Below are 23908 nucleotides of genomic sequence, written 5' to 3'. Positions count from 1 at the left end.
ATCCTTGGCTGTCTTGTTCTATTGCAACATACGCTTCCTGAAAGGAGGCTCATGTTTTCTGTTACTGATAAGTTCCCCATGACACTAAGTTACTGAAACACACACACACACACAAATAGTAAGTGTTGTTTATACTTTGCTGATTTTATCAGTTCCCTGCATTGATTTTCAAGAAGAATACCACATGCCATCATTTAGCTGTTTCTAAAATAGTTTTTACAGAATACACACACTAAAACTATAAAACAATAATCCTCTCATAGGTTATTCTGTTAAAGAAAATTAGTTTTCAAGAAAATACTACAGGCAAGGCAGTAAGATGTTTTCTTTTACTCTATTTAGTTATTTTATTACTTTACTGTATTTGCTTTCCCCTTGGTTCTTTCTTGCCTTCTTGAGGAAATACCTCTAACGCCTATTACCCCCTGTGTCCTACCACAAAGTAGAGGATGTGCTTTAACAGATTCTCTTAAATTCAAGTTGCCCACAGAATGGACAAAGTCGCTTGCCCCAATTCTCAATAATCCAGGCTGTTGAACTTTTCAGTTCCCCCATTTATTTTTCTTAGCTTGAGTTGTTGTGTTGCTTTGATTTCATTTCATTTTTCCCACCACCATTTATCCCCTCTAGTCTCTGTCTCTTCCTTTGCTAACATTTCTCACCACTATCAGATGACTATCTCTAGCAACCAGGCAACTCTCTTAATTTACTGCTTCCAATCTGCCAGAAAAGTAAGACGTCACACATGCTTGTATGTGAGTTAGATGCAAAGGGAGAAAGAAGAGATGAAGTCATTTAGAGAGAATGGATACAAAATGTGGAAGTCAAGAAAGTTATTTAAAACCCAACTCTTTAGAACTGTTACCCTTCATAAGTGGGTATTAGGAGACTTTAGACTTCTATTTTAAAGAATTTTGTGGGGTATTTTTCTCAATTTTTTATAATGAGTGTATCACTGTAATTTGTACAGTACAATTTTATATTATACTATGCCTTATAATATTACACTTTTATATTATACTAGAGGCTCGGTGCATGAATTCCTGCACCGGTGCGGTCCGGCTGGCCCTCCCTGATTGGGGTGGGGGGGGCCGAAGGGGAGCCATGGGTGGTTGGTGGGTCGGCCCTGCCCCCTGGTCGAACTCCCCATGGAACTCCCGGTCGAGGGGACAATTTGCATATTAGCCTTTTATTATACAGGATTACCTAACACATAAACGAATCTGTGAAACAAGATTTATGGGGAAGCGGGTGAAAGTGGGGCAGAGGTGGGGGGGGGATCGAAGAATCTCCAGAGAGTAAAATGCAAAGTTAGTGGGTGGTCTGGGGGGATTCAGAGATTTGGCATTGTCTTACTTGTTTCAAATCCTCTCTCATACCAACTCTTTATTTTACTTTTAGCAAGTCCTATTTTATGCTTATTACTTTTTTCTACTATAAATAACAATATTTATTATTGTTACCCAGGAACGCTGCAATGTGTTCTCCAAACCTAATCTTATTTAACCTTTACAACAACCTTTACAGCAACCTTTAAACTTGATCGCCATCTGACAAGTGAACCTCCAGGCAGGTGGGCGATGCAGCCAGGTCTTCCCCACCCGATTATGTGCCTCCCTTTGGGAGCATTAGTTTCTGCCTCTGTCCAACCAAAATCGTAAGATTTATTCATACCCACCTCACAGGATTATTAAAAGAACTAAATAAGGTCAATTTGGATGCCTCATAAACTCCAATGTATTTTAAAAATGTCATTATTGGTCATTATCAGCACTGAAATTACTATGGCCTCCTCATTCTTTACCTTCCTTTCTAGTTATTGGCAGCACTTGAGGTAGCGAGGCAGATTAACGGGTGGTCAGTGATGCAGATTGGTAATTATCGTAATATCACTGGTATTTAAGAGATTCATCAAAAATACAAAACAGTACATTTCTCCTCAAGTTAACGTTCTCCTTTAGACAGAAAGGTTCACTCTTCTTGAGTGACTGACTGTGATGAGGAATTCAGGTAGAATACCAAACCAGATTCCAAAAGATACAAGCGATCTAAGGACTATCTTGCAAGAAGCGTAACCCACAGTCCAGGGAGAAAGAACATTCCCATACAAACCAAAATTCCCTTTGAAATCACAGCTGGAAATCTGTCTTCCTCTTGGCATCTTTGTTAAGAAGCACATCTCTGCTGTCGCACGCGTTAGAGAAATAACATACACTTCCACAAACACATCCAGATGTTCTCGAATATTCATGACGTGCTTCCAGTCTGGTTTGGACTTGCCCTTGATTTGTGGAACTCCCGGTCGAGGGGACAATTTGCATATTAGCCTTTTATTATACAGGATTACCTAACACATAAACGAATCTGTGAAACAAGATTTATGGGGAAGCGGGTGAAGTGGGGCAGAGGTGGGGGGGGATCGAAGAATCTCCTGAGAGTAAAATGCAAAGTTAGTGGGTGGTCTGGGGGGATTCAGAGATTTGGCATTGTCTTACTTGTTTCAAATCCTCTCTCATACCAACTCTTTATTTTACTTTTAACAAGTCCTATTTTATGCTTATTACTTTTTTCTACTATAAATAACAATATTTATTATTGTTACCCAGGAACGCTGCAATGTGTTCTCCAAACCTAATCTTATTTAACCTTTACAACAACCTTTACAGCAACCTTTAAACTTGATCGCCATCTGACAAGTGAACCTCCAGGCAGGTGGGCGATGCAGCCAGGTCTTCCCCACCCGATTATGTGCCTCCCTTTGGGAGCATTAGTTTCTGCCTCTGTCCAACCAAAATCGTAAGATTTATTCATACCCACCTCACAGGATTATTAAAAGAACTAAATAAGGTCAATTTGGATGCCTCATAAACTCCAATGTATTTTAAAAATGTCATTATTGGTCATTATCAGCACTGAAATTACTATGGCCTCCTCATTCTTTACCTTCCTTTCTAGTTATTGGCAGCACTTGAGGTAGCGAGGCAGATTAACGGGTGGTCAGTGATGCAGATTGGTAATTATCGTAATATCACTGGTATTTAAGAGATTCATCAAAAATACAAAACAGTACATTTCTCCTCAAGTTAACATTCTCCTTTAGACAGAAAGGTTCACTCTTCTTGAGTGACTGACTGTGATGAGGAATTCAGGTAGAATACCAAACCAGATTCCAAAAGATACAAGCGATCTAAGGACTATCTTGCAAGAAGCGTAACCCACAGTCCAGGGAGAAAGAACATTCACATACAAACCAAAATTCCCTTTGAAATCACAGCTGGAAATCTGTCTTCCTCTCAGCATCTTTGTTAAGAAGCACATCTCTGCTGTCGCACGCGTTAGAGAAATAACATACACTCCCACAAACACATCCAGATGTTCTCGAATATTCATGACGTGCTTCCAGTCTGGTTTGGACTTGCCCTTGATTTATTGCTGATTAAATTCCATCAGCTTCTGCTGAGGCCCATGAGATGGATGGCATTGCTGTGGCAAAAATTTCAAACATCTTCATATTCTAAATAAATGCAGAAAGGATTTATGCACAAGCTTCAGAGTAACCAGAGATGGAGATTAGGCCTGAACTGAACTTGAACACCACTGCTACAGTTGATAAACTGAGCCTCCACTTCTCACACCCAGGTTGACATGTCAAGAAGGGAGAAGGGGGCTAGATCCTGGCACTCTACAGCAGGGGTGGGGAACCTTTTTTCTGCCAAGGGCCATTTGGATGTTTATAACATTATTTGAGGACCATACAAAATTATCAACTTAAAAATTATTTGGTCAAGCATTTCATTAACTCACCCCTAATGCCTTGGCAGGGCCAGACCAAATGATTTTGGGGGCCTCACACTGCCCACGGGTCAGACGTTCCCACCCCTGCTCTACAGTAATACAGTGAAACATTAGGGGGAAAACAATGTCTGTGCTCTGAGGTTACTGAGATATCTTTTCCAGTCACCAACTTAGTTCATTTGTGTCCTCCCAGATACAGAATGATGGAAAAGCCAGAATAAGTATAATGGAACCAACTTTGTATTGAACAAATTTACCATCTTGCTCTCTTCTATTTAAAATAAAATTCTCAAAGCTTCCAAACTGAACAAAAAGGCAGCTCCAAAGTAAAAAACACTTCTGAAATGGATATAATGATCTAACAAAAGGTGGCCAGGGAGAGCTCCAGTCGATATATTTGGTGTTCTGGGACTCAATTCTTTCTGTTCTTGGTCATTTCAGTGCACAGGAGCTGTGCTGAGGGACATGTCCAAAATATGGACCTATATGTAGGTCAGAAGGCCAAGGTCAGCTGTGTGCAGCACACCAGCAAGGGCTTACAGCCCTGCTCCCACTGACTTCCTGTCTGGACCCTGCATGCCTCTGCCTAATCCCATTCCAGATGCCCAACCTCCCCATCCCCAAGCCAGGCCTTGAGGACAGGTGGACCCCTTGGCCTGGGCCACTCAGTCTTCACCAAGAGCCTCAAGTTTAAACCTCTGACATTATCGTCAAATGACATTATAGGTACAGCAGCCGAAACCCACTCTTAATTGCCTGAAAATAACAAGCATGCATCACACTTCTTTACATGTTTGTCACATGTCAAGGCCAGACAGGCCTCTAGTCCAGTGGTCGCCAACCTTTCGGACCTCATGGACCACCAGTGGTCCGCGGACCACTGGTTGCCAACCACTGCTAGTCTACTACCAACTGACATGTTTAAATAGCCCATAATTAGCTTGTGATTAGCACAAATGAATTACACTGTTAAGAATGCTTAGTGATTGTTAAATTGTAAACACTGAGGCGGCTTGACATTTTGGTAACATGGTTTTACTATTCCAGGGCTCCAAAAAGGCACCTGACCTGGGCTTCCTTCAACTCTGAAAGGTGCCGATTCTAAAAATGGACACACTCCTTTCCCAGGCCGAGCCCTGGCCAAGCCCAGAATCTGCCATCAAAGAGGCCTTTCTTAAACTTCAATTGCCGATTCTAAAAATGGACACACTCCTTTCCCAGGCCAAGCCCTGGCCAAGCCCAGAATCTGCCATCAGAGGCCTTTCTTAAACTTCAATCCCTGGCTTTTCTCCCCAGTTACTGTCCATTTGATTAACATTTAGGAATTCTCCCTGTTGTATGTAAATGAAAACCACTACAAAGCTCAGACTTTTCCCCCTTTCTGGCAAGCATTTGGATTTTAAGCAGGATGCTATTTTGGTTTTTAATCCCCCAGGCATACTGTGTTTTATAAGCACAAACACACACAAATCCGTCATTTCTACATGCTCGGGAGCAAGAACAGAAAAAGAAGCTAATGTTGTTGAACCATATTTGGTTCAACTGATGAAGACCTCTCAACTCTAGACGATTATGTCACACATAACACATCTAATCTGTTCATTTCCATTGCTGTACAGCATACAAAGGTCTCTAAGTTGAAGAGGACAGAAGCACACCTAAATTGATAGTAAATATAATAAAAGCCTTCTTAATTATGAGGAGGATGGGATGATGCCAAGGTCGAATCTGGCAGCCAAGAGACCTGTTTATGTCCATGTTGACGGGTGCAATGTACAAAAAAATGCTGACTAAATTGGGACTGGCCATTTGACTACAAACGGGACTTTGTCTGAGAGGAGCCAGAGCAGAGAACTGTATTACCATCTGGCTGAAGACATAATGCCTCAGTGTATTTTGACATCGAGTGTGTGAATCCCACAGCAGAATGTAGTTCAGACTCCCATCTGATGCCCACTGTTCCTGATTGCAATCTGCGAATCAACAGTAGCCCAAAGCGAGCGAATCATGTCAGTTCAGGCAAAATGCAATGAAACAAAAAACAATTCCCTTCAAAGCAACAATTTGGGCTTTCCCAGTTGAATATTTAAACACAGAGACAATCTGTGACACAGATCACATTCTTATCCTGTGGATAATGAGAATAAGAATTCAGGGAGTTTGCCTCCTGAGCATCTAATGGGCCTGGGACACGCCAGTACTTCCTGGGCACACCTTTCCCCCAGGCACCAAGGTGGGGGCAGCTTTGCTTTCCTTCTTGTCTTGAATATTCAGGGAGCTCTAAGGTCCAGGAAACCTGTGTCCCACACGGCTGCTTACTGCAGCAAATAACAAAAGAGCAGTCGGTAAACAAAACTAAAACCCCACAGAGAGAATGGACTATGTGTGTGTGTCTATGTGGAACCACAAGTTAGTTCACCTTGGCCCAGCACGTCAACTATTGCGAAAGGGCAATGGTTTTTGTTTCGTCTTGGGAATGGCGATGAATCAGAACATCCTATTTTTTATATCATTAATAATCTAAGGACCTGTGAAAGAACAGCATGTACCATTTTTCAGCACATCATTTATACCTTAGGTTCCAGCCACAGGCCATAAAAACTAGATTTTTCTCTCTCAATTTCTGACTTTTTCACAAACTGTGACCTCAGCCTTAAATTATTCTGTACTGTCCTCACTCCCCCCACCCCACCACCACCACCACCAGGTTAATCTTCTATGTTCTGTATGAATGGGCCTGGGTGTCACCTCCTTCAGGAAGCCTCCTTTGATTTTCCTGAGCTGGGTCAGGGGCTCTCTTCTGTATTCCTGCATAGCATTTTAATAGTCTGTTTACCCCTCTAAAGTGTGACCTCTTTGTGAACAGAGAATACATTTTTATATGTGTTTCTGCAAGAGCAAAGTGCCAGATATATGAATCAACGTAAACTTACTGAGCACCCATTATGTGCCATGCATTGTTCTCTGTTCTGGAAGACAGAAGGGACCAAAGGACACCCACACAGAACTCTGCCCTCACCCCAGGACTTCCTGAGAAGGGGCACGAGGGAACTGCAGGGTGTGCTGGGTGTGAGTGACATGGATAGAGCCACCAGACACAGCTGTATAGCCAAGACTTGCACATGTCAATATGCAAATTTTACCTTACCAAAGAAGAAGTTTTAAAAAATTACACTAAGGAGAAAAGATAAAGTGAAAATGACATAATGCTGGTAACTGTTGAACCTGGTACAAGGTACAGAAAGCTTGGTATATTTTGCTCTTTATAGTTGTTTAAAATTTCCCAAAATAAAGGCTAAAAAAAAACCTCTGCACTCATGTGACTATTAATTATTATAAATATTAGCTAATATTAATAAATATCAACAACTAACAGACCCTCTTCAGCATTACTACAGGAGGTTCTGAACTAGGAACAGAAGGGATGGAAAAGAAATGAACAGTAATAGGTCATTCACGATGATGTGCCAGGCACTTGATGGCAGATTTCTCAACTAAGCCTCATAATCACTTTGAGATATTTTTACCTCCATTTATAGAAGGGGAAACTGAGGTTTAGAGGTTACACAACTTGCCAGCTAAGTAAAACAGCCAGGATCTGAACCCTAGTCTGTCAGACCCCCAGCCACTTTCCAGCAGTGGTTCCCACACCCTTTGCCACTGCAACAAGCCTGGAGGCTAGGACTCCAGCCTGGGTCTGGGGTGGGAGTGGTAACGTCTGGAGAGGCCCAAGGATCACCACCAGTCATGACGGACACCAATCTTATGCCTCTTGGTCCACAACTGTATATGGAACAATTAAATTATGAAGACGGCAAGAAACAAGCATTATACCTGAGAACTGTTCCATGGCAATGGCTCTGGTATCACATTTCTCTGTGATAATGGCCATATTTACACTCCCATTCCCGGTCCTTAGAGACCTGGGTGGGTCCCCGCCGGGGCTCCCGTTTCCTGGTGCCCACACAGATGTGATAACGGTGAGGTACAGAGCCCAAGCCCGGCTTCGGTCCATGTCGTCAATGGGGTCCCGCTGTAAGTGGGGACCTTTCCATTAGGGCTGTGCCGCACGGAGTCATCCTCAAAGATGCCGAGGACACTGATATGGCCAGGAATAGAGACCACCTTGTGTGTGTCCCCTTCCTGGCCACGGTGTCACTTTGACAGATGTCAGACTTCGCGTCACTAGAAATGGGCCCATTATGGACTCGAAAACCTGCAGCCGTTTCCAAATGCAGCTTCTCCCAGCCAAAAACACACACGGTGCTCAGGCATGCGCCAAATGTGTGCAGATATGGGCCACTTCCCTGCTGTTCACAAGCACTAACGATCCAGTCCCCGGCAGAGGCCACGGCTGCCGTCCAAACGCACCGGTCCTTTAGGGCCCATTCAGTGCGGAGTAAAAATTCTCACCGCAGTTATCAATTTACATTATAATTCCTGTTTATACTGTTGAATTTTCACCCATCTGTACTCTGTTGCCTTCATCTAAACCAAATGGCCCCAAAAACACTTTATCAAGTAAGTGCTTTATTCCAGTCAGGAGCCAGGTGATGAGGTACTGGAAGAATAGCTTGCTATCCAGTCCAGAAAGTTAATTACTAATGTAATTATCAAAACCTTTTATTTTCAGGGTTAAGTCAAGCATCTCTGTGGGCAGGCTGTCTTCCTGGTTTGTTTGTTCTCCAGCTGACATGTAATTAGCTCTTAAGGACAATGCATTTTTGGACTTTTGAAAGCCCAAACACAAATATTTGAGTAACTATTCTATCTACTGACTATTTCCTCATCCATAGGATTTAAAAATAAAACAAAGTCATTAAACCAATTTAACCCATCACCTCAAACTCTCTGTGCTCAAGGCTGCCTCTACATGACTTTTTCTATAGCAGATAAAACAAATTTAAAGCTACATTTTTCCCCATAAAATGTTTTAGGCTCCTATAACGCTATTTCCTCTTCATGCTTTTGATGGATTATTTCTTCTCCAAGAAATCTCACATTCAGCTTTGATAGGGCTGCTCACTTGCATAGAAAGAAAGAATTAAGGTGCAGGTCCTCAGACCCGAAGCTGCTCCAACAGCAGAACAGAGAAGTTTGTCTACTTGTCCAAAGGCAGAACTCCAAGTCAAGAAATACAGATAAAATCTGATGCAGTGAAAGGGAGCATTATGGCCTGAAAGTTACAGCTTTTCAAGAAAACTGAGTTCCCATGAGGACTCAGTCTGTGATGAGCTCATGACCTCGAGCGGGATCTTTACTTAAGTCGGTGGTGTTGTGTTCATGGCCTGAATGATAACCTTAACCGTCTAACAGGGACGTCTAGACTCCGGGGGCCAGTGAACGGCATGGGAGGCACAGGGCACCCACCCTAGTCTCCTCCAGTTAGAGACCGCCCCTTGCCCGCTGCAACTGGCCTTCAATCTCACAGAAAGAGAACTTGAATATGTCGATTGGGCATCTTACTTTCTCACGAACTACAGTTTAAAGGGGGAACAGAGTATTTAGCCGCACCCGAATCGGTTCCCATCAATTTTACTCACCACCGCATTCTAGCACCTTTGATGAGAACTAATTAAGCTCATGTGGTGTTTCTCCTCCCCAGACTGCCTTTTGCCGCTCTGGAAGAGAGCACAGCAAATTAGGCCCATCTGTCTACATGGGAAGAAGTTGGTTTTCCCAACGCCAGCAAGCTTCCTTTCCCACCTAGAAGCTGCCTTCCGAGGTTCCCAAACACCGTGGGATGATGGTGGTAACCTTACTTCCTAACCAGCGAGAATTCTGGGGAGAACACAGCTCCCAATTCATGGAGATCATTTCCTTGCACAGTGAAATGTCCAGGGAAGCCACAAAGTATGCTACCAGACTATCATTCAAGGTCAAACTTGCAAACTCTGTGCGATATTTAAGTTCTTCTGCTGCAATCTTGCCAAAAGGAAAGTCTTTTTTCATTAAGTATGCCCCAACAGGAGAGCCTAATTAATTTTAACAGAAGCAGAGGAGTCTTTTTGTCACATAACGTTACTTTCTTTAAAGAAAAAAAATAAAATAGCCCCACAGTTCACACAAGCCAGGAGACAAAGTTATAGAAAAGAAGCCATTGGCAACAAAGACGCCCACGGGTCTGCCTGGGCCACGGTGTCAGGCTCCCAGCTGTCCCCAACTGATGCTTCTTATTATACTAATGTCCACCCCTGCCAACGGCTAAGTCAGTGAGCACAAAAAGAGAATCAATAATTATTTGACAGTCATGATAAAATGTTATTCCTGACCCAAGTTAAGAGATGAAATTAAAGCTCATAAGAAGGCCAATGTCTTACTCGGTGGAGGTGGATCACGTCTACTTACAGAATATATAGCAGTGCAGCCTAAACCACTAGTTGGGTCCTTACGTAACAGGTCCTTATAACATAAAATGAATCCTATATAATATCCTATATAATAAAAACCTAATATGCTAAGTGTCCAACCATTCCTTCAACCGTTTGACCAGTCGCTATGATGTGCACTGACCACCAGGGGGCAGATGCTTTGACCCGTAGGTTAGCTTGCTACTGGGGTCCAGCTGATCGGGGCTAGGTGAGAAGGGCTGGACATGCCCTGGAGCCTTCCTATGGTCCCTCCCTGGCCGGCCAACCTCCTGCAGTCCCTCCCCAGCCAGCTGACCCCGACTGCCCTGATCGGGATTAGGCGAGATGGCCCCAATAGGGCCCGATCGGGACTGGGTGAGATGGGCAGGACACGCCCTCGAGCCCTCCCGGGATCCCTCCACGGCCCCGATCGTGCACCAGTGGGGTCCCTCGTCCTGGCCTGCTCCCTCTCGAAATCCGGGTCCCCTGGGGGATGTCGGAGAGCTGGTTTCAGCCTGAACCTGGCAGGCCAGGCTGAGGGACCCCACTGGTGCACGAATCCCTGCATCGGGCCTCTAGTTATTAATAAAAGAGAATCTGTTGCTAGTTTCTTAATGGGTCTTTTTTTTCATTTCTACTCTAAGAAAAAAAATGGCAAGGATTCAGTTGAATCAGTAATTTTCAAACTTGTTTTTTTAAGATTCATATTTCAAAGCTCTATTTTAAAACTGGTCCACATAGCCTCTGATACATAAAAGATGGCCAAAACGGAGGTGATCCAGATGTGGTGAGGAGGCACGGAGGGTTTAGCCTCTTCGTCTGCCTCACATTCCTGAAGTGGTCTTAAGGTCACCACAGGGAAACAAAACAATTTGAAAAGCACTGCACCAAAATGCATTCAAGTATAACATAAGCAGCAAATTTTAACTAGTAAAGCAGAAGTTCCAGTAAGGTATTTTACAATAAATGCACAACATGGAAATACTAGCATACATATAGATTATCTATTTAGAGAGGACCTAAGCTATTCAATTACTACTTATCACACGCAAGTTCAAATGCTCCACTAATTATACACATAAAACCCTTTACAAACCAGCCAAATGGATTTCAATATATCTGAGTGAAAGAAGAGAATGTAGCCATGAAAATAGTGATGACAAAGAGGTCTTAAACATGGAAAAATATGCCCTAGCTGGTTTGGCTCAGTGGATAGAGCGTCACCTATGGACTGAAGGGTCCCGGGTTCGATACTGGTCAAGGAAACATGCCTGGGTTGCAGGCTTGATCCCCAGTAGGGGGCATGCAGGAGGCAGCCGATCAATGATTCTCTCTCATCAGTGATGTTTCTATCTCTCTATCCCTCTCCCTTCCTCTCTGAAATCAATAAAAACATATTTTTTAAAAAAGGAAGAATATAATAAAATGTTAAGGAAAAAAGCAAGAATTACATTGCTGATATAAAAATGCCCAGACAACCTCTGAGCAGAGATCTGTTAAAATACCAACATGGTTATTGCTAGGTGGGAGATTAGGGGGGAGGGGGGGGGTTGCTTTTTTTAATCTTATTTTGTTTTTAAAAGGAGGAGGAGGAGGAAAAAAGGGAGGAAAAAGAGGAGGAGAAGGGGAAGGGAGGAAGGAAGAAAGGAAGGTAGGAAGGAAGGACAGAAGTAGCTTAGACATCCTTTGGGCTTAAAAGTCAATTAATACTGCCCCAGCCAATACTCATTCAGTCTGATACATGCAGAACTGGGTTATTAACCTTTTAGGGATCTGAAATTTTTCATCCCAAACTAGTTTAGCAGCTTGCAGTTTGATGCTCCATGCACATCAGTACCGCAGAAGGCCCAAAGAGGGGGTGTTGGGCCATGAGCAGGGACAGGAGCAGCCGGCTGGGCAGGAGCACATCCCCAGTGCCACGCACTCACCATGTCCAGGTCCTGGGAAACCCGCCGTTTGCGCAGCTCCTCCATCTTCTCGCACACATCGGAGAAGTAGGTATTGTAGTAATCTGCATACTGCTGTGCCAGGTCATCGATGTTGCCCAGGGAGCCATCCTGAGGGTGAGGAGGGCGGGAGGGAGAAACAGGAAAAGAACAAGACAGTCAGTCCACCTGCAAACACCCCACACTATGCCGTCTCCCTCTCCACAGGGTTTTCAGTGATAGCTGTCATTTATTAGGTGGGGAACATGTGCCAGGTGACAATTCCAAACGTCAGCACAGCCCCTGGACACAGGACCTAGTTCCTCGCTGTATAGATAGACAAACCGTAACTCCAAGAAGTTGAGCAACAGCCCCAGGTGGCAGGGCTAATGAGCAAAGAAGCCAGGCCCCCATCCTGGGACTGTATGGTACCCAAGCCACAGCTAACTCACACCTCTGCCTGCTTAGCACAGCTAAGGCACCTCCAGGGAAGTCCCTTCAGCAGAGGCACGTGTCAGTACGAGGCTCCCTAAAGCCCCGTGGGCCCTGGCTGCATCAGAACCTCCTGGGAAGCTTTTGTGAAATCCTGATGCCAGGACACCACTCCCAGAAGTTCTGATTGGCATCTGAGATTTCAGCAACCTATGGGGAACGCTGCATCTGGGACACACCTGAACCATCCCCTCCCAGGAGACCCTCAGGAAAGTGGAGTCATTCCAACTACAGATGCAAAAGTACACATTACAAAGTCACCTAAACAAATAAGGAATCACATCTGTCTCTTTCCTGAAGAAAGTGCCCAGAAGGTGTGCTGGAGCCTACACTCCTGAGTTCACACCCAGCTCGCTGGCACGGGTGGTTCCGTGACCTCAGGCACGTTCCTAACCTCTGGCAACAGTGGGAGAGTAACAGTCCCTCCCTCACAGGGAGGAGTAATGAAGGATCATAAACCACTTAGAACTTAGCCCATCCAAGTCCACCTGGTACACAGTAAGTGTTCAAAAGCTACGTAGTTCATAACATTCACTACAAGGTCATGTTTCCAACTATAGTCTTCCTTTAAGGGAGCTGATTCCTAAATACATGTCTGAACACAGACACCTAAGATGACAAACATGCTGCAGCCACTTGTAAGTTATGCCCTTTCTTCTAGTCTTTCCTTCCTTCCTCCCTTCATTCGGAGAAAGGTCTCCCCTACCCCTTTTCACCTCCCAGCACACCTTCCTTTGGTTTGAGTAAATGACCCCACCAAGGCAACCCAGAAAAACGATTTTACCAAGACAGCCCCCAAAAATGCAAGTTTTAGACACCCTGAAAGGTGCACACACTTTGTATTTCACAGACCCCGGGCCAGCCTCTTGGCGTAATTCACAGCAGCACCCCCCCCACCCCCTCCCAGGGAAACGTATCTCATACTGAAAAGCACACTTAAGCGCAGCTCAGGTCTGGGGACTAAGAGTTCTCCAGAGCCTTGTGCTGCAGACCTCGGGGCCCCCGTCAGGAGCCTGCCTCAGAGCAACCATCATCACTACCCCCACTTCTGCATTCCCTGGTTTTACAGAACTAAACGGGGAAACAGAAATTGAAAGCAATGAATTTCTAGAAAATATTCTCCCTTCCCACATTTGCGGTAATTGCCTCCAAGTCCCCAGGATAGAGCTAGGGGCCGGGGGGCTCGTCCAAGACAGTGAGATATTTGAACACGTCTGGGTAAAAGTCACTCCCTCACTGTCTGAGAGGACAGGCTGGATGGACAGTGTAGAGAGGTAGGAACCGACCCGGCTCTTCAAATGTTCACTGTCGAGTAAATTAGGAAATAACATCAGTCAGGGTGGACTCTTTGCTGAGCCTCTGAGGAAATCCACAGAGGCGGCCAGCCTACCCTACGGGCCTTTGCTTTTCTGTCTTCAGACAAGGAAAATGCCAGGAAACAGTCACTCTTAGGAAAGAGGGAAGCACCTCAGAATATCTTAAGGTGAGGTTCCTGAAATAATTTGCTAAATCAAATCACGATGCAAAGGTCTGCCCTGACCCGCCTCAACTCAACAGCACATGCCACACGGGCCACCGCACGAATATCTACAACTTCCCACCTGGTTCTCCTGTCTTCTAATCTGCCATTGACCCGCTCACGCGACCTTGCCATATACTAGTAAACAGATCTGATTGGGTCTCTCGCCCCTGGGAATTAGCCACACCACCCCCATGTCCCATCCTACAAAATAAGCCCCAAGCTGACCAGCCTGGCTTCAGGGCCCTTCACCTCCCTCCCCAGTTCCAACCCATTGAGGAAGGAGCTGAGGTGTGCAGACTGGGCGGACCAGCGGAGTCAGACAGCAATCAACAAGCAGCCCCCACGGTGGCGGCTTTCCCGCCAGTGGGCCCTCTCCCACCCCGTGCACCTGGGCTAACACCAGGAGAAAGGACTGGAAGAATCTTCAGCAAAGAGGGAGGGCATGTGAGCTGCTCCCATGGGAACATCTGTCCTGACCACCAGCTACTGACAGCCAGGACTGTGAGAGCAAAGTGCCCGCCGAGGCAAGGGCTCGTCCACAGCTGCCTCCGCCAGCGGGGAAGCACCTGGACAGCTCCGAGGACAGAGGGAGCCGGGCCACCGTTAGCATCAGCATCTGCCTCCATTAACCTGGGATGTTTGCTCACACGTCAAGGAAACAAAGCCCTCACCGTCCCTCCAGTTCTCTCCCAGAACCCCCTGTTTTCTTAGCTCACTCGCCCAGCAGAGACTGAGAGAGACCAAGGAGCTCCCTTTGGAGTGAGTTAGAAGGTAGAGGGCACTGCGTTCAAACACTTTATCTAAAACCCAGTTTTATGAGTTTTCACCCTGATCCTGCTACTCCTCACAACAACTAGGACCCCTGGGAGACCCTGGGCTCTCTAGAGTGGTCTTGGTCTCCCCAGAATACGATGCTGTCCTCACCCAGAAACCTTCTTTCATCCATCCAGGAAATGAAACATACCTGCCACCTTCGACCAAGTACAACATCCACATCTAATACCTGAGTGCCTGAGTGAGACTGTTAGTCACGTTATACATTCTTAATGGAAATTAACACCTATCTATCATCTATCTATCATCTATCTACCTACCTACCTAGCTATCTACCTAGCTATCTATCTATCTCTCATTTACAGAGGCACTAGGAGTTGTAGTGTACAAGCCAAAGCACTCTCATCTGGAATTCTGCCTTCTCACAAAAATAACCAGCCTTTATATGAACTGTACAAGTTTTCACAACCCACTGTTTTCATGGACTAAATCAAGGCCACTCCAAAAAAAATTCAATTATTAATGTAGCTTTGTTCCACTTACTTTTCCCCTTTTTCTCTCCTCTCTCAAATATCCTAGCAACACCTTCAAAACCAACTGTTCACTGCAGTTCCAAAGTTTCGAAGCTGTTGATCAAACTTTTTTCCTACTAGTAAAAACATTTAACTCCCCAGCCCTCACTCCCAATCACTCGGAACTTCCTAGCAATGTGGGAGCCTCAAAATATATCTGTAGCTCATGAGGGAGAAAACAGCTGTTCAACTAACTCAGGCCAAAGACAGCAAACATCTTAGGCTGCGGTATTCACTCCATACTTGTTGCTCAGCAAATGATCATTCAGAACAGGGTGGCTCAGCTGCCTCTGTGTTTTCCCAAATTGCTTTCCAGATGTGCACTAAGTCCCCATAATTAGCACTTTCATCAGTCTTGATGATTTAAATGCCAAAAAAGGCAAAAAAAAATTTTTTTTTTTTATTTTTTTAAAAGTTGGTCCTGTCTGCCATCCCCAGAAAGGAGCCTTCCCATCCATCTCGTTCGGGACTATCTGAAAACCTTTGCATCGTTTCTATCCAACGTGTTCTTACTTGAGATAGTACAGACCTGTCAGTAAAAATATTTATCTCACGAAAAATGTTTGCAACATTAGTTGTAGGGAATTTAAATAATGCAGCTGTATTTCGATAGCTCCACGCCTAGTACGCATCTTTCCTTTTGATTATGAAGTCCATGTCTGACTCAACACCCTACAATGCCAATGTCTGGAGGCACTGATGTTACAAAATAAACTAACTATAGTAACTTTAAATCATCTCTATTATAATAGATACAATTATTAAAACATTGAAACCAACTCTCGTTTAACCTTTTTTTTTTTTTATATTTTCTGCTCCGGAGTTTAATACTTGCCTAATCTGTTTCACTTCTTCTTTGATTCTCACGCATTAGAGGCTGAAGCAATGTTTATTCAAATTTGGGGACGGGGGAAATTTTTATTTCCTCAAAATAATTCTTAAAAGTAAATTGTGAAATTTTGTGTCACGTTATTGTTTTACAAGCATTTTCCCACCCCTGTCAGAGAGAGAGAGAGAGAGAGAGAGAGAGAGAGAGATGCAAATTCAAGTTCTCTTCCCTTTTCTTGTTACAGACCATGTCACAGCATCTTTTCATGTGGATATCCAGGTCACTGGCACAGACTTGAATTAAATCTATGGTCCCACTACCAGTGTCAGCTCAATGGAAGACAATACTTGTGTATTCTTCCTGCAAAGCCATAGCACACGTTTCTACCAAACATCCATCTCTTACACACCAGCACAAAAACAGAGATAAGGGGCTATGTACCAAACAGTTCAGACTGGGGGTAGGGGATGAGGTGGGGGGGGCTGCTTTTACAATTAAGGAGAAAAGAAACAAAGTACTGCTCTCTCAACAACTGATTTTTACCTCCCAGGGTACTTCTGTCTCTGGAAAAAGTGAAAACTAAAAGCACTATGAGATTGTTATTTTTGTTTCTTCTTTCTCCAGATGTCATTTTTGGTTTAGAGTATCTTCACAGGCTTGGTGGGGGGGGGTTTACTCTGAAGACCCCAGGAAACACATGTAATCTGTAAGGCTGTATGCAGATTACATGCAAATGAAATGCAAATAAATGTGTGGACTTGCTATTTTAAATACTATGTATAAAAACACAGCCTCAAGGGAAAACTCAATGTGTTGCTCTGAGTGCCCGAAGTTGAGACTCCTGGCTTACTTATTTATTGTGTCTCTACCTTTTCTGTCCATAATAATAAGTATATATAGGATATATTTGATATAATATAACTTATATGTGATATTTACACGGCTCAGTGTAATATAGCTTATACGTGATATTTACACTGTTGTTTTGGAGAGGGATAGACAAGTAAATAGCTAAATCCTCTACAAGCTAAATCCATGAAGCCTAACCAATGACTTCACAATGTGTTTTATTCTTAATTAGCTTGTTTAAAGATTTCTGAGGTGATAAACACTTTCAGCAACCTTTCAAATGAAATTGCTACTGCCGTAAAAAAAAGTCTTTAATTCTGGTTCCTTCTTCAGCCTTTTTAAATTTGTGAGATGTCACTGTTTTGTACCAGCTCTGTCATTTCATCTTGCCACATCGTTCTGGAGAAATTCATTGAATATATAATAATTGACCTCAAATATTTTTCTCTGAAGAATCACTCTCAGCATTTCTGCACATGGTTTGAGCTGGAATACAGTTTGTCTCCAGAAAGCTTTTTGTACATAACAACCAAACCATATTCTAAAGGGACATATTAGGTCATGCTGGTGGGTAGGAAGGGCCCTGGGGGCACACCCACGGGGCAGGTGGCTGTAGGGTGGCTGATTTCATATCTTCCATTCCCTTCTCTCCAGAAACACCCAGAACTTGCCAAAGCCTATGTCTAATTATCACTTGGGCAAATATGATCTTGATGCCATGACACCCACTACTATGCATCAGTGGTCTCCAGTTAACAGAAATTCACTTCTGATGAAGGAAGGGCCTCACAGCAGGCAATACTAACACTCTCTCCTTCCCAACACTCTCAGCAGCTGCTTCTCAGACAGTGGTCTTCAAAGGTCTCCGAAAAAATAACAGAAAAAAACTGGGGTAGGACCCTGGCCATTTTGGCTCAATGGTTACAGTGCCAGCCAGCAGACCATCAATGGTTAGAGTGCCAACCAGCGGACCAAAGGGTGGCAGGTTCAACCCCCAGCCCTGAAAGGGCACATGCAGGAGGAAATCAGTTGATGTAGCTCTCTCACCATGATGTCTCTCCCTCCCTCTCTCTCTCTTCCTCTCTCTTTCCCCCTCTTCTCTCCTCTTCCACTCTCTCTAAAGATCAATGGAAAAAATATCCATCAGTGAGGATTTTTTTTTTTAAGAAAGGACTGGGGTAGGGAATCTCTTAATACAGTATAATTACTTATAAATATATTATATCTACTTACAACCATAAGCACTTAACATAAACTATGTCCATTTACAACTAGTACAACTATTTAGATTAAAAATACACACAAACATGGGCATTTTAAATGAGACAAAAACAAGTATACATAAAAAGTTCTAATTTCCTTCCTATTCCCAAATAGACAAGCAACTGCAGTGGTACTCACCCTGCAGGTCATATTATTTGGGTCAAGGTCAGATCAGAGAAGCACAACTGCTGTGGGTAATTGGCAGTTGGTGAAACAGTCCGCACAGGCTGCTGCCTCTGCGTGTACTACTGAGCCTAAAGCCACCATAGGTTGGCCAGGCCGGCAGTTAGGAAGGAAGCTAGTCGTGAAAAAAGCAAGAACAAAACTGAGCCCATGAGAACCCGGGGACCATGAGGACAACTGGAACCCACGTCTATTGCTCATCAACTCCTACCTGGCAGTTGGGAGTGACCTACAACAGAAGCTTGAGCTCTACATGCTGGACCCGCACACACACTGGGCTCAGGACTCCCCAGAAGATGAAGGCGAGCTGGCGGGACCTGGACCTGCTGCGGGTCTGGGCGCTGCCTCGTGCTAACAAGGTAAGCCGCAGGTCAGTGACACCCTGCGGGCTGCCGCGATGCCCAGCACCCTCCAACAACCGTCAGAGTCTAAAATATATGGCCCCTGCCGCTTCATTTCTGGCTTCTAGGTTGAGCTGGACCCGCACACACACTGGGCTCAGGACTCCCCAGAAGATGAAGGCGAGCTGGCGGGACCTGGACCTGCTGCAGGTCTGGGCGCTGCCTCGTGCTAACAAGGTAAGCCGCAGGTCAGTGACACCCTGCGGGCTGCCGCGATGCCCAGCACCCTCCAACAACCGTCAGAGTCTAAAATATATGGCCCTGCCGCTTCATTTCTGGCTTCTAGGTTGACACCAGACTAAGCCACCAGAATCCTAAGATAAATTTAGCCATGAGAACAGAATTTGTGTAAATAACATTGCAGAGCATAGGACAGTACCAACAGAACAGAAAATGTTGGTGGCTCATGGCCCAAGAAAAAAGGGTACAGATGCTCCTCTACTTATAATGCGGTTCCGTCCCAATACATCCATCATAAGTTGAAAATATCATCAAGTCAAAAATGCACTGAATATATCTAACTGCCAACATCATAGCTTAGCCTGGCCTACCTTAAACATGCTCCGAACACTGACATTAGCCCACAATTGGGCAATTATCTTGAGTTTCATATTAGGATAACTGCCTGCTTCTTCTCACCAGAAGCAAGAGACACATATGGGTGTTTCATAGACACGATGGGATGCAAAAATACAAAACACAAAAATGTCCAAAATGCTAGCAACACAGTGCACTATAGAGTATCGGTTGTTCACACTCCTGACAGCACAGCTGATGGGGAGCTATGGCTTCCAGCCACTGCCCAGCATCATGAGAGTATCAATCCACACATCGTTAGCCAGGAAAAGATCGAAATTCAAAATGCCACATTCAAATTCCCTGATATCAGAATCAGAAAGTCGGAAAGTCTTAAGTCGAACCATTATACATCAGGGACTGTCTGCACTGTTCCCTACAGTATTTGTTCCAGTTATGCATGTGTAGACCATCCACCTGATGAAAAATATACCTTCCAGGAAACCTGTGACAAAAGTTTGAAAGTCACTGATGGATCTGCCCCCCAAGGCTCTACTCTGGAGTCTATTATAGATTCCCTGCCCATGGGTCTCCTTGGAATTCTCACAACCCCTATCCACAGTCAAGCCTAAACGCAGATGCCCCCAAGGTTCTCCTGCATTTTTCTCTTCCTGTGCTTCCTGTTCTCTTAGGGAAATGTCATCAGCAGTTGGAAGGGTTTAAAGTCACAGCAGAAGCGTTTTGTCCTTCCCTTCTTCCTCCGTCAGGCCCAATGCAGCCTGCCTGACCCTAGGTTATGAAGAGCTTGAGATTTTTCATCAAAAAATGTTATTATCGCCGAAACCGGTTTGGGTCAGTGGATAGAGCGTCGGCCTGCGGACTGAAGGGTCCCGGGTTCGATTCCGGTCAAGGGCATGTACCTGGGTTGCGGGCTCATCCCCAGTAGAAGATGTGCAGGAGGTGGCTGATCGATGTTTCTCTCTTATCGATGTTTCTAACTCTCTATCTCTCTCCCTTCCTCTCTGTAAAAAATCAATAAAAAAATATATTTTAAAAAAATGTTATTATCAAAATCTTCTACGTGAACTTGTAATCCTTAATTCTATCCAGGGAAGGAACTTGAAAAAGCTTGGTCTAAATATGAACAAACTCAGTTTCCTGGCCATGGAGAGGAGTCACTACAATAAATGGAATGAAATCACCTCCGCGTGGGGAGAGCGCATGCTGGTATCTCTCATATCACGTTGGTTGTCAGGTGTGATGAAGCAAGTGATCAAGGCAATAAAATTGCACCCTTCAATCATCAACACCTAATGGAATATTACATTAATTCAATGTAATTCAAAACTGAACAGAGAGAGACCAAGATGGCGGCATAGGTAAACACCGCAGACTGCTGCCGCAAACAACCACTTCAAAAATACAACCTTGGTACCCTTTGTCTCTGGAGAAATAAAAACAATGCCAGCACATTAGTAAGAGGGAAATCTAGGAGATCTCACATCTTTCAAAATAAATTTCTATTGGATTAAATAAATAAATGTAATAAAAATAAAATAATAAATGCAAAAAAATAGAGATGGTCTTTAAAAATCTTGTCAGGAATAAAATGATCTCTAAGTTTAAAAAGATTTTATTCAGAAACAAGAATAGAATAACAAAAAAGAATAGTGAATCCAGAAAGATTCCCAAAGAGTGTAAATTAAAAAATTTTTTTTGAAAAAATGGCAATTCAAGATAGCAATAAAAAGAATTTGGAGAAAATATAAAAAAAAAACAAAAACAAAAAAAAACTGAACACCTATGACATTCCAAATACCGAATATTACATTAATTCAATGTAATTCAAAACTGAACACCTATGACATTCCAAATACTGTGGTAGGTGCTAAGTAAACAATATAAAATCAAGAAACATGAACGCTTACTATTACTGGACAGAAAAGCCAAGTATGGCCTGTAGTTTATTTTAATGCAGTCATAGGGTTAAGTCATGGAAACTTGTTGAAAGGATTTACTAAACTGCGTACTTAGCATAAGGTCTTTTTGAATTAAAGGCTCTGAGAGATCCAATTTGCTGGGCTATCAATGTCTCAAACAGGACATTTCACAGGAACTCTCAGAACCTCGAAAATACACGGGGAAGACTGGAACATTGGCAATTTGTTCTAAAAAGTTCAAGTCCAGATTCACACTCAAAACAGACATATGGATTTAGCAGATGGCGATTTCAGGCTGAACTCACTTCTCATTTCTAAACTGCCCGGAGCTTAACAGATCTGGAAGGAACAGCAGAGCGAGCTAGTTGGGTGGGAATGAAGTCACAATTTCAGATCAGATTCAGAGATTTGATGAGTATGAATCACACTTTGCACTTTCTCTGGCTGCCTTTGACACATAATCATGAGTGTATGGACATTCTCGAGCATTTAACCAATAAAGATCTGATTGGGGGGAAGGGGGAGTGATCTATAGTATTCTTAGACATTTGGAAATGAATATATTAATCTCAGAACAATTCTGAAATTCCTGGTTATAGTGTTAAAACTTATACAATATGAGTTTGCTGTGTTTTATGGAAATTCTATTCTACCACAGCTTGAGCAGAGGGTCAGGAAGTGTGATAGATAGCCCATGGAATCAGCACTGGAATGACTAGCTGATTTCCTCGGATCATCCTGAGGGCAGTGGGGCTGGGCTGTTAAATGAGATGTGGAAGTCCTGATGTCCTGATCAAAACTGGCAACAGGCATCATGCTTATAACCATTCACTGTCACAGAACTAGTGTTGATTAAACTCTTTCTTGGTGATGTTGCCAAAAGGCCACATTTTTTAAGAACTGGCAGGTAATACCTACTCAGTGTTATCAATAAAAATTCACATGACTTACAAACCTGAGCATACTAATCACATGGCCCCGTACTGAAAAAGTCGGATGCCCCAAACTTTCGCTTTGATAACTCAGAAACCCTTCTGCACCTCCTTAGCGGCATACAAATGCCTATGCCTACTCTTCCTAGACAGTCAGATTCAATCATATCCGACTCTCAGGAGTAATTCCCTTATCCCCAAAGTAAGAGGTCACTAAATCTAATATAACATTATAATGTGTCATAAACAAATCTGTGTTATTATAACATTTCTTCTCCACTATCTCTTTTTTTTCCTTCAATGTCTGAAAAAGTCTGTCCATCCTAACCTTTGTCAGTGTTTCAAGCCACTGACAAAGCTTCCCAGCTATTCACCCTCCACCCTCTCTCCAATCCCATCTCATTTACAACCCACTCTATATCCCATGCCCACTGTAACTTTCAAAATATAAATCGTGAAAACTGTAAATGTCTCCCAGTAAAGATTTGACAAAGTCAGTCTGTTGCCTGCAATACAAGAGCCCTTTTATCTGAACTGTTTGCCTTTTCTAGATTCTACCATGGCTCCACCTCCCCGTCCATGCACTAGTTATGGAGAAATCAAACTACAACATGAAGCACTACAGCCACTCCCCCGCTGTTTCTTCTGCCTCCAACCCCTTTCTTTTACCCTACTGACCCGCAGACAGCAGCCCTTCACAATGGACTTTGTATGACACCTAATCTTCCCAGGACATCAGAGTAAATCACACAGTGGAATGACCTAATGTCTTCCTTGCTTCAAGGTCATGGGGGGAGGGAAGAGGAGTGGGTACAGGTATAGGTGAAATAAAACTGACCATTATTGATAACTGTAGTGCTGGGATATAGGGGATCTTTAAAATATTCTCTCTACTTTTGTAGTATTTGAAATTTCCTATGTTAAGATATTTTTAAAGAGTTGTTGTCCCCAGGAAACTTTAAAGTCCTTGAAAGTTGTGAAACTGGACAAACCATTGGGTCTGGGCTGCCTGTCACTACTTGAGCCAATTAAGCAGAGACAGGGTTGAATCATATGAGCGTTTATTCCAATACTGCCGGCAGGATGGGAGAGCAGCAGGTCATCCACAAAAATCTGCTCTGCAACCCCCCTCCCCCCATAAGCCGCCTGCTTATATTGGGTAGGATAAAGATTACACAGAGAAGTAGGAATTACAGGCTTGGGAAGTAGGCAATGCGGGCTGGGGCGGGACTCCACTGTTTGGGCAACAAGGTTGTTAATCTTTCCACGATAATAGGCAGTTCTTGAATGAGAATGGACTGTATTCCAAGATTGACTCCCAGGTCCAAGATTGACTCCCAGGTCCCTGGGGTGTACAACTCCCAGCCAGGTTAGAATGTCCTTTCTTTAATCAGAACAAGGCAATCACGGTTAATAGAGCATTATTAATATTTCTTATAACTGTACCTAGTCCCCAATATTCTATTTTTGCCCTAGGGATTGGAGCTGGTTCTTACTCGTTTTTGCATGTTCAGCAGCTAACACCATGAAATGCCTGACACTTAGCAATTACCTGAGAAATATCT

The 23908-nt window shown here is 43.7% G+C and overlaps 1 protein-coding gene across 6 annotated transcripts in view; it reads right to left on the bottom strand.

The window, feature by feature from the left end:
• SASH1 (SAM and SH3 domain containing 1) overlaps window positions 1-23908 on the bottom strand; it is a 299036-nt gene that overhangs the window by 114279 nt on the left and 160849 nt on the right. For 5 of the 6 annotated variants that reach the window (XM_014531305.1, XM_005883721.2, XM_014531308.1 and 2 more), the window contains exon 2: window positions 12074-12202. In XM_014531305.1, the coding sequence (XP_014386791.1) occupies window positions 12074-12202 (129 nt within the window). Of the gene's footprint in view, window positions 1-12073; window positions 12203-12415; window positions 12518-23908 lie in introns of those variants that run through there. The other variant, XM_014531307.1, reaches the window with a different exon arrangement.

The sequence above is a fragment of the Myotis brandtii genome, unplaced genomic scaffold (genome assembly GCF_000412655.1).
Source record: "Myotis brandtii unplaced genomic scaffold, ASM41265v1 scaffold8, whole genome shotgun sequence".
NCBI classification, from domain to species: domain Eukaryota; kingdom Metazoa; phylum Chordata; class Mammalia; order Chiroptera; family Vespertilionidae; genus Myotis; species Myotis brandtii.
Note: the sequence above shows the minus strand (reverse complement) of the source record. Positions and strands in the feature narration are given on the sequence as shown.